At 50.1% G+C, this 12,017-nt stretch overlaps 1 protein-coding gene across 1 annotated transcript; it reads left to right on the top strand.

The window, feature by feature from the left end:
• Positions 1-7,982: 7,982 nt before the first annotated feature.
• Positions 7,983-9,919, top strand: SPDYC (speedy/RINGO cell cycle regulator family member C). The gene is made up of 6 exons (XM_025878280.2): positions 7,983-8,124; positions 8,392-8,450; positions 8,716-8,801; positions 8,906-9,077; positions 9,161-9,500; positions 9,693-9,919. The coding sequence occupies exons 1-6, from the start codon at positions 7,983-7,985 to the stop codon at positions 9,725-9,727; spliced, it is 834 nt and encodes a 277-aa protein (XP_025734065.1). The 3' UTR covers positions 9,728-9,919.
• Positions 9,920-12,017: the final 2,098 nt, after the last annotated feature.

The following is a 12,017-nucleotide window of genomic DNA, read 5'->3' as shown; positions in this document are numbered from 1 at the left end:
CACAGGAAGTCAGAGACTGTTCAGCAGACCACTGGGTGAGTCAGGCAGAACGTGATGGCCGGGGAGGCAGAGGGGAGAGGAGGTGGGCATGAATTAGGGAGAGATTTCTGAGCTAGAATCCACAAGATTTAGTGATGAACTGGATGTCGGGGGTGAGAAAGAAAGTAAAAATACTTGCAAATTCTCAGCCAAGAGGACATCGCCTAGCAAGGGGAACGAAGCAGCAGCATGATGGAGTCTTACCCCAAAGCAAACCTACTGTGTGCTTCTATTTACATAAAGTTAAAAACAGGCAAAAGTAACCAATGAAGATAGAGTCCAGAATAGTGATTAGCCTTTGCGGGGAAGTGGCGGGGGTGGGGGTGGGGGTGGGGACTAGAGCCCGGGCAGGGCACGCAGAGCCCCTGGGTACACAGCTCTCAAAACTCATCACGTGACTCATTTCTGTTCTGTGTACTTTTCTATGTGGCTGCAATAAAAAGTGTACTGGAAAACAACGACCCCTAATTTTGTTGTTGCTATGTTACTTTTGAACAACTGCTGGTAAGTAGATGGGGAAACGGAAGAAGGAACAGGTTCCTGCGGGCAGATAACGAGGTGCCTGGAGAAAACAAGCAGAGAGGGCCGAGAGGCAGCAGGAGGTACAAGTGTGGACATGGGGGAGTGTCAGGGCTGGGAAGAGCCTTTGGAGCCTCTGGAAGGATTTAAAGTTGGTGGACTTGACAAGGCAATTCAGGGAGCAAATCAGGGGGCATGGGCACAGGAAGGGGGCCCAGAGCCAGGCCTGGAAGTTTGGCTGCCCTCTGCCTTCTGGATCCACGTTCCAGGGTGACCCTCTGAACACGCCCACTCGGGGCTCATCTCCAGCTCTTCCAGTCTCCGTCCCCGCCTGCCCCCTGCCCCCCCGGGCCTCCTACACACTCAGCCCGGGTAGCGTCAGTCTCGAGGCTCTGGCTTTTTCTTCTAGAGTGGTCTACCCTTGGTTGCCTCTCTCCTGTCTGGTTTTTGTCTCTCTGGGGCTTCTTGAGGCCCTAGAATGAGAGAATCCTTATCTTTGAAATACTACAGTCTATTAACAAAAATCAACCATTGAACAAACATCTTCAAAATGAAAGCCTTGCTCTGGGAAAGACAATGTTAAGAGAGTGAAAAGAGGACCTATAGTTTGGGAGAAAATATTGACAAATTTATCTGACAAAAGCTTGTACCTAGAATATGTAAAGAACTCTCTAAACTCAACAGTAAGAAAACAAACAATCCAATTAACAAACAAGCAACGGACTCCAACGGACACTTCACCAGAGAAGATAAGTGGATGCAAAATGTATGCATGTCCTAGGGCTGCCACGTAGCAAAGTACCAGGAACTGGAGGGCTTCAAAGAGAAAGCTACTATCTCAGTGCTGGAGGCTGGAAGTCCAAAATCAAGGTGTTAGCGGGGCCATGCCGTCTCTCTGGCGGGGGCAGGCAAGCCTTGGTGTTCCCTGGCTGGTAGCTAGCACACTCCAATCTCTGCCTCTGTTGTTACCTGGCTGTCTTCCCACTGGGTGTCTGTCTTTTTTTTTTTTTTAAGATTTTATTTATTTATTTACTTATTTGAGACAGAGAGAGAAAGAGAGGGTGAGCGTGAACGTGGGGGGAGGGGCAGAGGGAGAGGGAGAGAAAATCTCCAGCAGACTCCCCACTGAGCGTGGAGCCTGGCCCGGGGCTCAATCTCATGACCCTGATGAGATCATGACTTGAGCCAAAACCAAAAGTCCGGATGTTTGACCAGCTGAGCCACCCAGGGGCCCCTCATGTCTGTTTTCACCTGTCTCTGTGTCTCTTCCCCTTTAAAGACACCAGTCATATTGGACTAGAGCTTATGCTAATCAAGTATGACCTCATCTTTACCTGATTACATCTGCAGAGACCCTATTTCCAAATAACATCACATTCACAGGAAATGGAGGAGGTGGGGTGACCAACATATCTTTTGGTGGTTGGTGGGGGCAACAATATACTCCACAACTGAAAATAAGCACGTGAAAAGATGGTCAATATCATCAGCCATTAGGAAAATGCAAATTAAAACCACACGACTAAGGAAACCAAATATGTAAGTGTAGTTAGACACAGAAGTATATAACACAGTTTAATTAAAATTTGTTGCTTAGAAATCCATTTATCAAAAGTTTATAGGTAGAGGGTGTCAGAATAATAAAAAAATGATGGAGAAGGTACATATTCATTTATAGGTAGAAGTAACTAGGAAGGCGTGAAAAGAAAGAAAAAAAAAACCCATAGGACTAAAATAAAGAATACTGACAATACCAAAATTGTCTCTGAAAAAGTTTCACAGTCTCTTATAAAGTTAAACATACATTTACCATATGACTCCTCCTAGGTGTTTATCTTAGAGAAATAAAAAGGTATGTTCATGTAAAAACCCGTACACAAATGTTCACAGCAGCTTTATTTGTAATAGCCCGCACTGGAGTCAACCCATTCCAAACTGTGGAATACTACTTGGTAATAAAAATCCACAATAATAAAAAGGAATGAACCTCTGATATATGCAGCAACTTGGGTGGGTCTGAAGGTATTATGTTGAATGAAAAAGCCAGCCTCCAAGGTCACATACAGTACGATTCTAATTATGTAATGATCTTAACGTGATAACAGATGAATGGTTGCTCGAGGCTGGGGGTAGGACAGAGGGTGTGAATCTGAAGGAATCATGAAGGAGTTCCTTTGGGTGACGGAATTATTGTGTATCCTGCTTGGGGTGGTAGATACACCAATCCATGCATGTGATAACATTTAGAGAACCAGACACCAAAAAAAAAAATCCAAGAGTGAGTGCTTGTGAAAACTGATGAAATCTGAATGAGGTCCATAGTTTTGTTGTACCAGTGTCAATGTCCTGGTTCTCACTGTTCTCTGGTTATGTAAGATGTTACCATTGGGGGAAGCTGGGCAAAGGGGACACAAAAACTTTCCATACTTTTCCTTTTTTTTTTTTTTAAAGATTTTATTTATTTATTTGACAGAGACACAGCGAGAGAGGGAACACAAGCAGGGGGAGTGGGAGAGGGAGAAGCAGGCTTCCCGTGGGGCAGGCAGCCCAATGTGAGGCTCGATCCCAGGACCCTGGGATCATGACCTAAGCTGAAGGCAGACGCTTAATGACTGAGCCACTCAGGTGCCCCCCCCCTTTTTTAAAGAGAGGCATGGGGTGGGGGAGGGGCAGAGGAAGAGGGAGAGAGATTCCTAAGCAGGCTCCATGCTCAGCGCAGAGCCCGATGCAGGGCTTGATCTCATGACGCTGAGATCATGACCAGAGCCAAAAAATCAAGAGTTGGACGCTTAACCGACTGAGCCACCCAGGTGCCCCTCCATACTTTTTAAGCAACATCTGTGTGAGTCTAAATTCTTTCAAAATAAAAAATGAAAATATTCTCTCCAATGTGGAGTGTGGAAGCCCAAGGCTGGCACTGAAGGAAATGCGCCTGAAGCCCACCCACAGGCTTTTTTGTACCCACTTACTGAGGGGGAGAGGCTGAAAACACAGTTGGTCTAGGGAATTCATTCATTCATTCATTCATTCGTTCATTCTGAACACCTTCTCTATGTCAGGCTCTGTCGGGAAACAGCACTAGACCCAGCCAGCCAGGTTCCCTGGCTTAGGCTTCAACGTGGGGCCTGGGCCAGACAGCCAGGTTGAAATGTGGTCCTCCACTCACTAGCTCCACTCACTAGCTTTGTGGCTGGCAGTGAGTTACTTAACCTCCCAGAGACCACCCAAACTCTGCAGTTTAGTTGTAGTTCTCATTTGTAAAACAAGGCTACTAACAATATCCACTTCGTAGGGTGGTCGTGAGGAACACGTGAGCTGATTCAATTACAGGCTCTTTAGTGACATGTTTGGGGGGCTTGCTATGGAGACTGTGGGGGTCACAGCTTCCTTTCTAGGGGAGGCCGACAACAAATACACAACGGGAAACACAGATCTCCACCACCTCCACACACACACACACAAGCAGGGTGGCCTGATGAGACTGGGTAGTCGGAGAGGCTCAGCAGCCTCAGGGATCATGGGAGGTCGCCCCAAAGAGAGGACTCAGACCAGAGAGACTAAGAAACTAAGAGATTCAGAGACACTCATAGAGACTCAGAGACCCAGAGATTCTAAGGCACCCAGAGACCAAGAGATGTCCAGAGACCCAGAGTGACCAAGAGATCCAGAGATGCATAGAGACCCAGAGACTGAGAGAGATCCAGAGAGACAAAGACAGCCAGAGAGAGACAAAAAGACCTAGAACATCAAAGAGACCCACAGACCCAGAGAGGCCAAAAGACTCAGAGATATCAGAGACCCAGAGAGATCCAGAGAGACCTGGAGAGATCCAGAGACACCAAAAAACTCTGAGACACAGAGACACCAAGAGACCCCAAAACACCCAGATACCCAGAAATGCAAAGAGATTGAGAGACAGAGAGATCAAGAGATTAAGGGACTCAGAAACCAACAGAGATGGAGGGACACAGAACAGGAGGGGCAGTTCCCAGGAATGAAAATTCACACTGGCACCCAGGGTCAAAGCCTGAGACTGGGAGCAAAGCAGAGACGGCTGCTGGGTGTCCAACCAGTGAAGAGCAGCCAGGTCAGAGGAAGGAGACTGCATCTGAAGTCTGCGGACCTGGGCTCCAAACCTGGCCCTGTGCTCACCACCCACCTGGTCCAGCCACATTAAAATGTCAGCAGGCTGAGGCCCCGAGCCTCAGTTTCCCATCTGAAAAATGTCAGTGAGAACCACAAAACTGACCTTCCAGGGGCAGATGTGTTGGTCACGTGACTTGAGCCCCCTTATGTGGTTACTTTGAGCATAAATGATTCAACTTCTTTCTGGCCTCCGTTTCTATTAAATATGTATTTTATTTTATTTTATTTTATTTTTTATTTATTTTTTAACATTTCATTTATTTATTTGACAGAGAGACACACAGCAAGAGAGGGAACACAAGCAGGGGGAGTGGGAGAGGGAGAAGCAGGCTTCCCGCTGAGCAGGGAGCCCAAAGCGGGGCTCGATCCCAGGACCCTGGGATCATGACCTGAGCCGAAGGCAGAAGCTTAACAACTGAGACACCCAGGCGCCCCTTATTTTATTTTTAAAAAAGATTTTATCTGTTTATTTGAGAGAGAGCGAGAGCAAGAGATCACAGAGGGAGAGGGAGAAGCAGACTCCCCTCTCAATCTGATGGGTGTTTTGGTGTTTTGATTTTATTTCTTTTAAGTGAGTTTGAACATTTTTTCATATATTTGGAAAAGATTTTCATGTCTTTTATTTGGTGAATTTTCTGTTCAGATCTTTTTCTCATTTTTTATTTTTTTAAGATTTTATTTATTTATTTGACAGAGAGAGACACAGAGAGAGAGGGAACACAAGCAGGGGGAGTGGCAGAGGGAGAAGCAGGCTTCCCGCAGAGCAGGGAGCCCGATGCGGGGCTCGATCCCAGGACCCTGAGACCATGACCTGAGCAAAAGGCAGACACTCAACCAACTGAGCCACCCAGGTGCCCCTAAATACATATTTTAAAAGTCACATGTCACCACCTCACACTCATTAGGATGGCTACTATCAACAAAACAGAAAATAACAAGTGTTGGCAACAATGCGGAGAAGTTAGAACCCTTGTCGGCCGTTTGTGGGACTGCAAAATGGTGCCGTCGCTGTGGGAAACAATTTGATGCTTCCTCAAAATGTTTTTTTAAAGATTTTATTTATTTATTTATTTGAGAGAGAGAGAATGAGAGACAGAGAGCACGAGAGGGAAGAGGGTCAGAGGGAGAAGCAGACTCCCTGCTGAGTAGGGAGCCCGATGTGGGACTCGATCCCGGGACTCCAAGATCATGACCGGAGCTGAAGGCAGTCGCTTAACCAACTGAGCCACCCAGGCGCCCGCTTCCTCAAAATATTAAACATAGAATTATCTCCTGATCCAGCAATTCCACTTCTCAGTGTATACCTCAAAGCAAGGTCTTGAGATATTTGTACACCTATGTTCATGGCTTACTTATTCACCAGAGCCAGGATAGGGAAATAGCCTAAGTGTCCAAGGATGGATGAATGGATAAGCAAACTGTGGTCTATACGTGGAATGGGATATTATTCAGCCTTAAAAAGGAAGGGAATCCTGACATATGCCAGGGCACGGATGAACCCTGAGGACATGCTAAGCGAAATAAGCCGGTCACAAAGAGACAACTCCTGTGTAATTCCACTTGTAGGAGGTGAATTCACACACAGAAAGCAGCTTGGTGGTTGCCCTGGACTGGGGGAGGGGAAATGGGGGGTGACTGTTTAATAGGCATAGACACCCAGTTTTGCAAGATGAAGAGTTTCGGAGATGGGTGGTGGTGATGGTTGCACAACAATATGAATGTACTTAAATCTACCCAACGTAAAAATGGCTAAGGTAGTAAATTGTATGGTATGTGTATTTTATCACGATAAAAAAGGGGGGGGGAACCCAAGTGTCACCTATTAAAAGTAGAAGGTAATGCAGATGGTGACTGTCCCGTAGGACTGTAGAGAGAGTAAATGAACCAGTGAGCACGGCAAGGCTTAAGGTCTGCACCAAGCTAGGGGGGTGGGGAGGTGAGGGGGAGGGGCTTGCTGGTCTTTAGCAAAGGCCTCCTCTCCCACCTTGGAGCCACTGGCTAGGCTCCCCCTGCCACTAAAGGATCTTGGGAGGGGGATGCGGACTCTGGGAAATCTTATGCCAAGACATTCTCCTCTCTGGCTCCTAGGTTTTGAGGTTCCTGGATCTGAAACAGAGACCCAACCAGCGACCCTGTCCCACCAAGACACAATCAGTTAATCGTGCCCAGGCCTCCTTTCCGGCCTGCACCTTGGCTTCACCTTTAAGAAAGAGGTGGGGAGGGGAGCGTGTTGCCATTCCGGCCTTGGGGTCCCGCTGGCCTGCCTTTACTCCTCTTGCAGGTGGTGAAATGTTGGAGAAGCTCTTACCTTGGGGGGCCGCAGCTGGGAGGCGAATGTGGAGACCAAGTGCACTCCAGGTAGAGGTGGGTGGTGATGGCCCAAAGCCCCACCCCCTCCCCAGGAAGGGGCCTGATTGGTGGAGGCCTGCGGGGGCGGAGCAGCGCTAGGGCTTTATAAATGTAGTCCCTGGGCGCGAGGAGTCATGCTGTAGGTAATCCCCTAGCTCAGGTGAGGCGTTTTGGAGGAGGAGGAGGGTGGGCTGTTTGTGGGAGCCTAGATGGAGGACCCCAGGTTGGCCACAGGGTGGTGGGCGGCAACTTCTGAGCCCCGAGGGTGGCGTCTCTCCCCGTAGCTTGAAAATTTTGAGGTCGCCCCACCTCAGGTACATGTCTAATAACATCCCCCCTCTGGGCCTCAGTTTCCTCTCCGTGAAGGAAGGGGTTGGTGGTCCTTCCAAATATGCCGCTTTGGTGTGGAGTGAGGGGGTATTTGGGTGTTGGGGGGGGCCAGAGGAGCAATTAAACTCTTTGGCTTTGGGGGTCAGGCCGGCCCCACATTTTAAGTAGCTGTGACAAGACTTCCACGCTTCAGCTTCCGTGTTTGCAAAATGGGTATTGGCCTAGACCCACTCCCGGGATGAAGTGAAATAATGCCCTTAAAGAATTTAGCACAGCCCCAGGCACTTAGGAGGCCTTCAGTGGGCCTGCTGATGCTCTGCTTCCTCCCTGGCCTGGCCTGGGGTGCCAGGATGCGGGGGCGGGGGGGGCTCATCCTCCAGGAACTCTGCTGCTTTTCTGGCCTCACCCCACACATAAGCCAGTTTCTGTCTGCTCCCAGCACCGCCCCGCCCCCCACCCCAAGTCTCCACCTTCTGGAGGTCCTGTGTCAGGCCAGCCTCATCAACCCCCTCGATTTGGGGGGGGCGAGGGGGTAGGTCCTAAATCCTGAGGCTGCTTTCTCTACACGCCCCCCCCCGCCCCCCCCCCCCGGCTGTGAGATGAGTGACACTCAAGACTTGGCCACTGTTCCTGTGGTTGCCACCCAGGTGAAGCTGGGGGGCTGGAGCCGTCAAGGTGGGGGGAGTGGGTCTGTCCATCAGCGCCGGCACCAGGAGCTCCAGGCCTTTCTCAGCCTGCTGGGTGAGTTCACTTGGGGGCTGGCATTGAAGCGGCTGTGGGGCCCCTGCGTGAAGTCGACGGGAGAGGTGGGATCTCACCTGCCCATCCGTGCATGCCTCTCAAATCTCTGTCCTTTCCCTTCTCAGGTGACCCCAGTTTGGCAAGGGGAAGGGAGGGGTCCTGGCAGAATGTGGGATCAGTGGAGGCTTGGGCTTTGGAACTCTGATGCCACTCTTGTCTTGTGGGGGCTGGTGGTAACCCCAGTCCACCATCTCCTCTATACTGCAGAGCACAGTTTCCTCCAGGAATTCCTTTCCAAAGATCCCTGTTTCCAGATTTCGGATAAGGTGAGGTGACACGGGGAGTAGAGGCCGGGAGTCACTTGGGGCAGTTTGAATTCGTGGGCCTTGAAGGCTATTTCACTGGGCCTCCCGGTCTGGTGGAGGGAGCACCTCCCTTTTAAATCTTTGTGCCCTGCCCCCCCGCCCCGCCCCGGGCAATTCTCCTAGGTTTTCTGATTCACACCCCCCGCTTCCTTGGGAGCGAGTGGGCCTGGTGCAATTGCCTCTCCCCCGTGCCTCACTGTAATTCTCCCCCTTTCTGTATTTGCAGTATCTTCTGGCCATGGTGCTGGTCTACTTCCGGCGTGCCAACCTGAAGCTCAGCGAGTACACCCACAGCAACTTGTTTCTGGCTCTGTGAGTGGCCAGGGCAGGTGGTAGAGACGCTAGCTGGGAGTTGTGGAATGGGGCAGGCCAGATGCTTATGGCCTCTGCTCTCTGTCCCCCGCCTCCACGGCCAGGTTTCTCGCCAATGACATGGAGGAGGATGTAGAGGACCCCAAATGTGTGATTTTTCTGTGGGCCCTGGGAAAAGATTGGCATCTCCGGGTGTCGGACTTCCTGCATCAAAGGGATAATCTGTGGGCCCGGATGGGCTTCCGGGCCATGGTGAGCCGCGAGTGCTGTGAGGAGGTGAGGCCCCACCATCATCCTGGGGTGGGGGGCGCAAGGCTGGACCTCCCGCCCCCATTTACTATGCACTCTACTCACGCCAGGTCATGGCCAAGGAGCGGTCCCACTGGGCCTGGACTCGAGAGCGGCGCCCCCAGCATGGTGGGGCTCAGAGGGGTCCAAAGGCCCGGGTCCCCCTCCCTGGGCCCCCCAGCCTCTCGCCACCTCACTGTTCCCTCTGTGGCTGGCCCCCTTCCCACAGCCACTGCCGCCACCAGCCCCGCCCCTTGCCTGTCTTAACCAAGTGCCCTTCCCCAACCCCTGACTGGCATTGCCCTCCCCTCCAAGCTTGTCTCTCAGTGGCTGAAGACTCCTTGGTGGGGGGCTTCCTTATCATCCCGCCCCCTCAACTGCAACTGGAGCCAGGCACCTACAGTCTCCACAGTGAGTTGAGGACAGCAGCTGGGGCTGGGCTTGGGAGGCTAGGAGGCAGGTGTGGGGCCTGACAGAATGAGAAGGAGGGGCACAGGACCTGGGGTCCAGCAGGCCTGGGTACCTGTCCCAGCTCTGCCACCTCCTAGCTGTGTGCACTTGGTAAGATTCCTCTCTGAGCCTCTCTTTGTTCTTTATCCCCAGTCTTCCCGAAGCCCCCACCGTGCCCTGGGCACTGACACTTGCAGGGTGAAGAGTAGCCCACCTGCTCACCTGCTGACCCAAGCCCCACTGGCTGCGCCCCCCCCCCCGCCCCCGGCCTTCTGCCTTATTGCCATCAGGCTGGCAGAGCTGCCCAGGCCCCCTGTCACCTCCTCCCAAATGTAACCACTCTGACCCTGGCCCCTCTAATAAACTCGTGTCTATAGGACACCGACTATGCTTAGGCCCTGGCCTGGCTCCTTGACCCAGGGTAGGGTTAGGGAGGGAATGGGAGGAGAGGGGGGTCTGCCAAGTTAGGTACCAGTGATGGAGACTCATGAGCACAGGCTCTGTAACAACAATTCCCCTTTCCAATGATGACCAGTCATCCCGAGCCTCAGTTTCCCCTCTATGACTTCACCTATGAATGATGAAATCTACATAGTGTCGATGAGGTTGAATGAGAAGAGGTATTTTTTTTTTTTTAAAGATTTTATTCAAAGACAGCACGAGCAGGGGGAGCAGCAGAGGGAGAGGGAGAACCAGACTCCCCGTAGAGCAAGGAGCCCGAGGTGGGACTCAATCCCAGGACCCTGGGATCATGACCTCAGCTGAAGGCAGATGCTTAACCAACTGAGCCACTCAGCCACCCCTGTTCTGAGGTTTGAGTGCGTTAATCCTAGATGTGTTTAGAACTTTCTCAAGAATGGAGCTCAGATGCGAGCCCTGGGTGTTACCAGTAGAGGGAACGGCTGGCTGGGGAAAGTCTGGAGGGGAGGGTGTGTTTGGGAAGTGGCTGGAACTGAAGCTGGTGAAGTCCATGGGGGGGGGGTGGTGTCCGACAAGTGGATCTGCACACCATTCCCCTGCACACTCTCTGAATGGCTCCCAGGAAGCATGGAAGTGAGAAAGCCGGGAGATTGAGGGCATTAGAAGCCAAGACAAGGGCTACAAAGTACTTTTAATTTGTTTTTCAAAGAGATAATATATTCACATGTATGTTTTAAATTTTGAACCAAGGGTCACCTCCTACCCCCAGTTCCCCTCCCTGGAAGCAATAAAACTAATAGCTTATGTCCTTCCAGAGAAAGAATATAAGCATACACAGCCAAATGTGGTGTGATTAAAAAAAAAAAATGTATGGATTTGGTCTTTGTCCCCGTTCCTGGCACAGAGTTACTAAAACCCTTACAATGTTCTGAGTCACAGGAGTGAATTTTGTTATTCACAATGAGCCCCTTTGAGCCACACCTGAGTTCTTGCTAATGAAGTGACTCAGGGTGGAGCCCCTACTTACCCCAGAAAGACCAATCAAGAGCAGAAACTTTCAGCTTCCCCACCACCTCCAGGGAGGAGAGGAGGTCTGGAAATTGGAGCAGTTCTGGATTGGGGGACACAGGTGCTGGGAGGGTGGGCTGCCTAGAGAGGGCACAGAAGCTCTGCACCCCTCCCAGCCCTTCCTTGCCCTAGGCACATCTGTTATTTGGCTGCTTCAGTGTTGTATCTTTTAAAATAAAACTCATAAGTAAAGTACTTTCCCAAGTTCTGTGAGTCATTCTACTAAAGGAGCAAACCTGAGGAAGGGGTTTTGGGCACCCCAGGTCTGGAGATGGTTCCTTAGCCATATATTCCTTTAGACGGCTGTATAGTATTCCTCTTTGCAGATGTACCAAAATGTAGCTTGTTCCTTATCCATTGACATTTAAATTGCTCCCAGAGTTCTGCTATTCCAAACAGTCCTACAGAGAGTCACCAAGACTTTGTAAGGACATCATTATTCAAATGTGAAAAGATATCTATAGTAGGAATTCCTAGAAGAATTGCCCCAAGGCCACATCCAAATAGTCATTTTTACAATTTTTGCCAAATGTCCCTCTATAGAGGTCATGCCCATACTGAGCCCCACGTCCAGCAGTATATATGAAGGCTGTTTTCCAGAACAATCATCTATCAGTGACATACCAGATTTTTTATGTTTGCCAAACTGCTAAGTGGAAAATGGTCTCTTGGTGAAGTTCTAATTTTCATGTTTTCTTCTTTAGAGTGAGTTCAAGTTCATACAATTAAGAGCTGTTTGTCTTCTTTTCTGTGAACAACCCTATTTGCCTGTTTTCCCCATTTTTGGTTTCTGACTGACATATAAGGGTTTGCGAGAAAAATAGCCCTTCAAGATGTCAATTGTATTTTCTTCAGTTTCTTGCTGACTTTGCTGGGCAGATTTTTTAATGTAGGAAAATAAGCTTTTTTTGTGGCTTCTGGGTTTTGTGTCATAGTTAAAAAGACCTTTTCCACACTGAGATGACTAAAGAATCTTCTCCCTTAGCTCTT

Source organism: Callorhinus ursinus, unplaced genomic scaffold (assembly GCF_003265705.2).
Source record: "Callorhinus ursinus isolate GAN/ISIS: 27379988/994484 unplaced genomic scaffold, GSC_fseal_2.0 scaffold51, whole genome shotgun sequence".
NCBI classification, from domain to species: Eukaryota; Metazoa; Chordata; class Mammalia; order Carnivora; family Otariidae; genus Callorhinus; species Callorhinus ursinus.
This window is presented reverse-complemented; position numbering and strand designations above follow the sequence as displayed.

Excerpts from the sequence above, each read along its gene's own strand:
- SPDYC (XM_025878280.2), top strand. The coding sequence starts at position 7,983 with ATGAGTGACACTCAAGACTTGGCCACTGTTCCTGTGGTTGCCACCCAG. Across the intron at positions 8,125-8,391 it reads GGCCTTTCTCAGCCTGCTGG|AGCACAGTTTCCTCCAGGAA; the intron begins GTGAGTTCACTT and ends TCTATACTGCAG. Across the intron at positions 9,078-9,160 it reads GCCGCGAGTGCTGTGAGGAG|GTCATGGCCAAGGAGCGGTC; the intron begins GTGAGGCCCCAC and ends TACTCACGCCAG.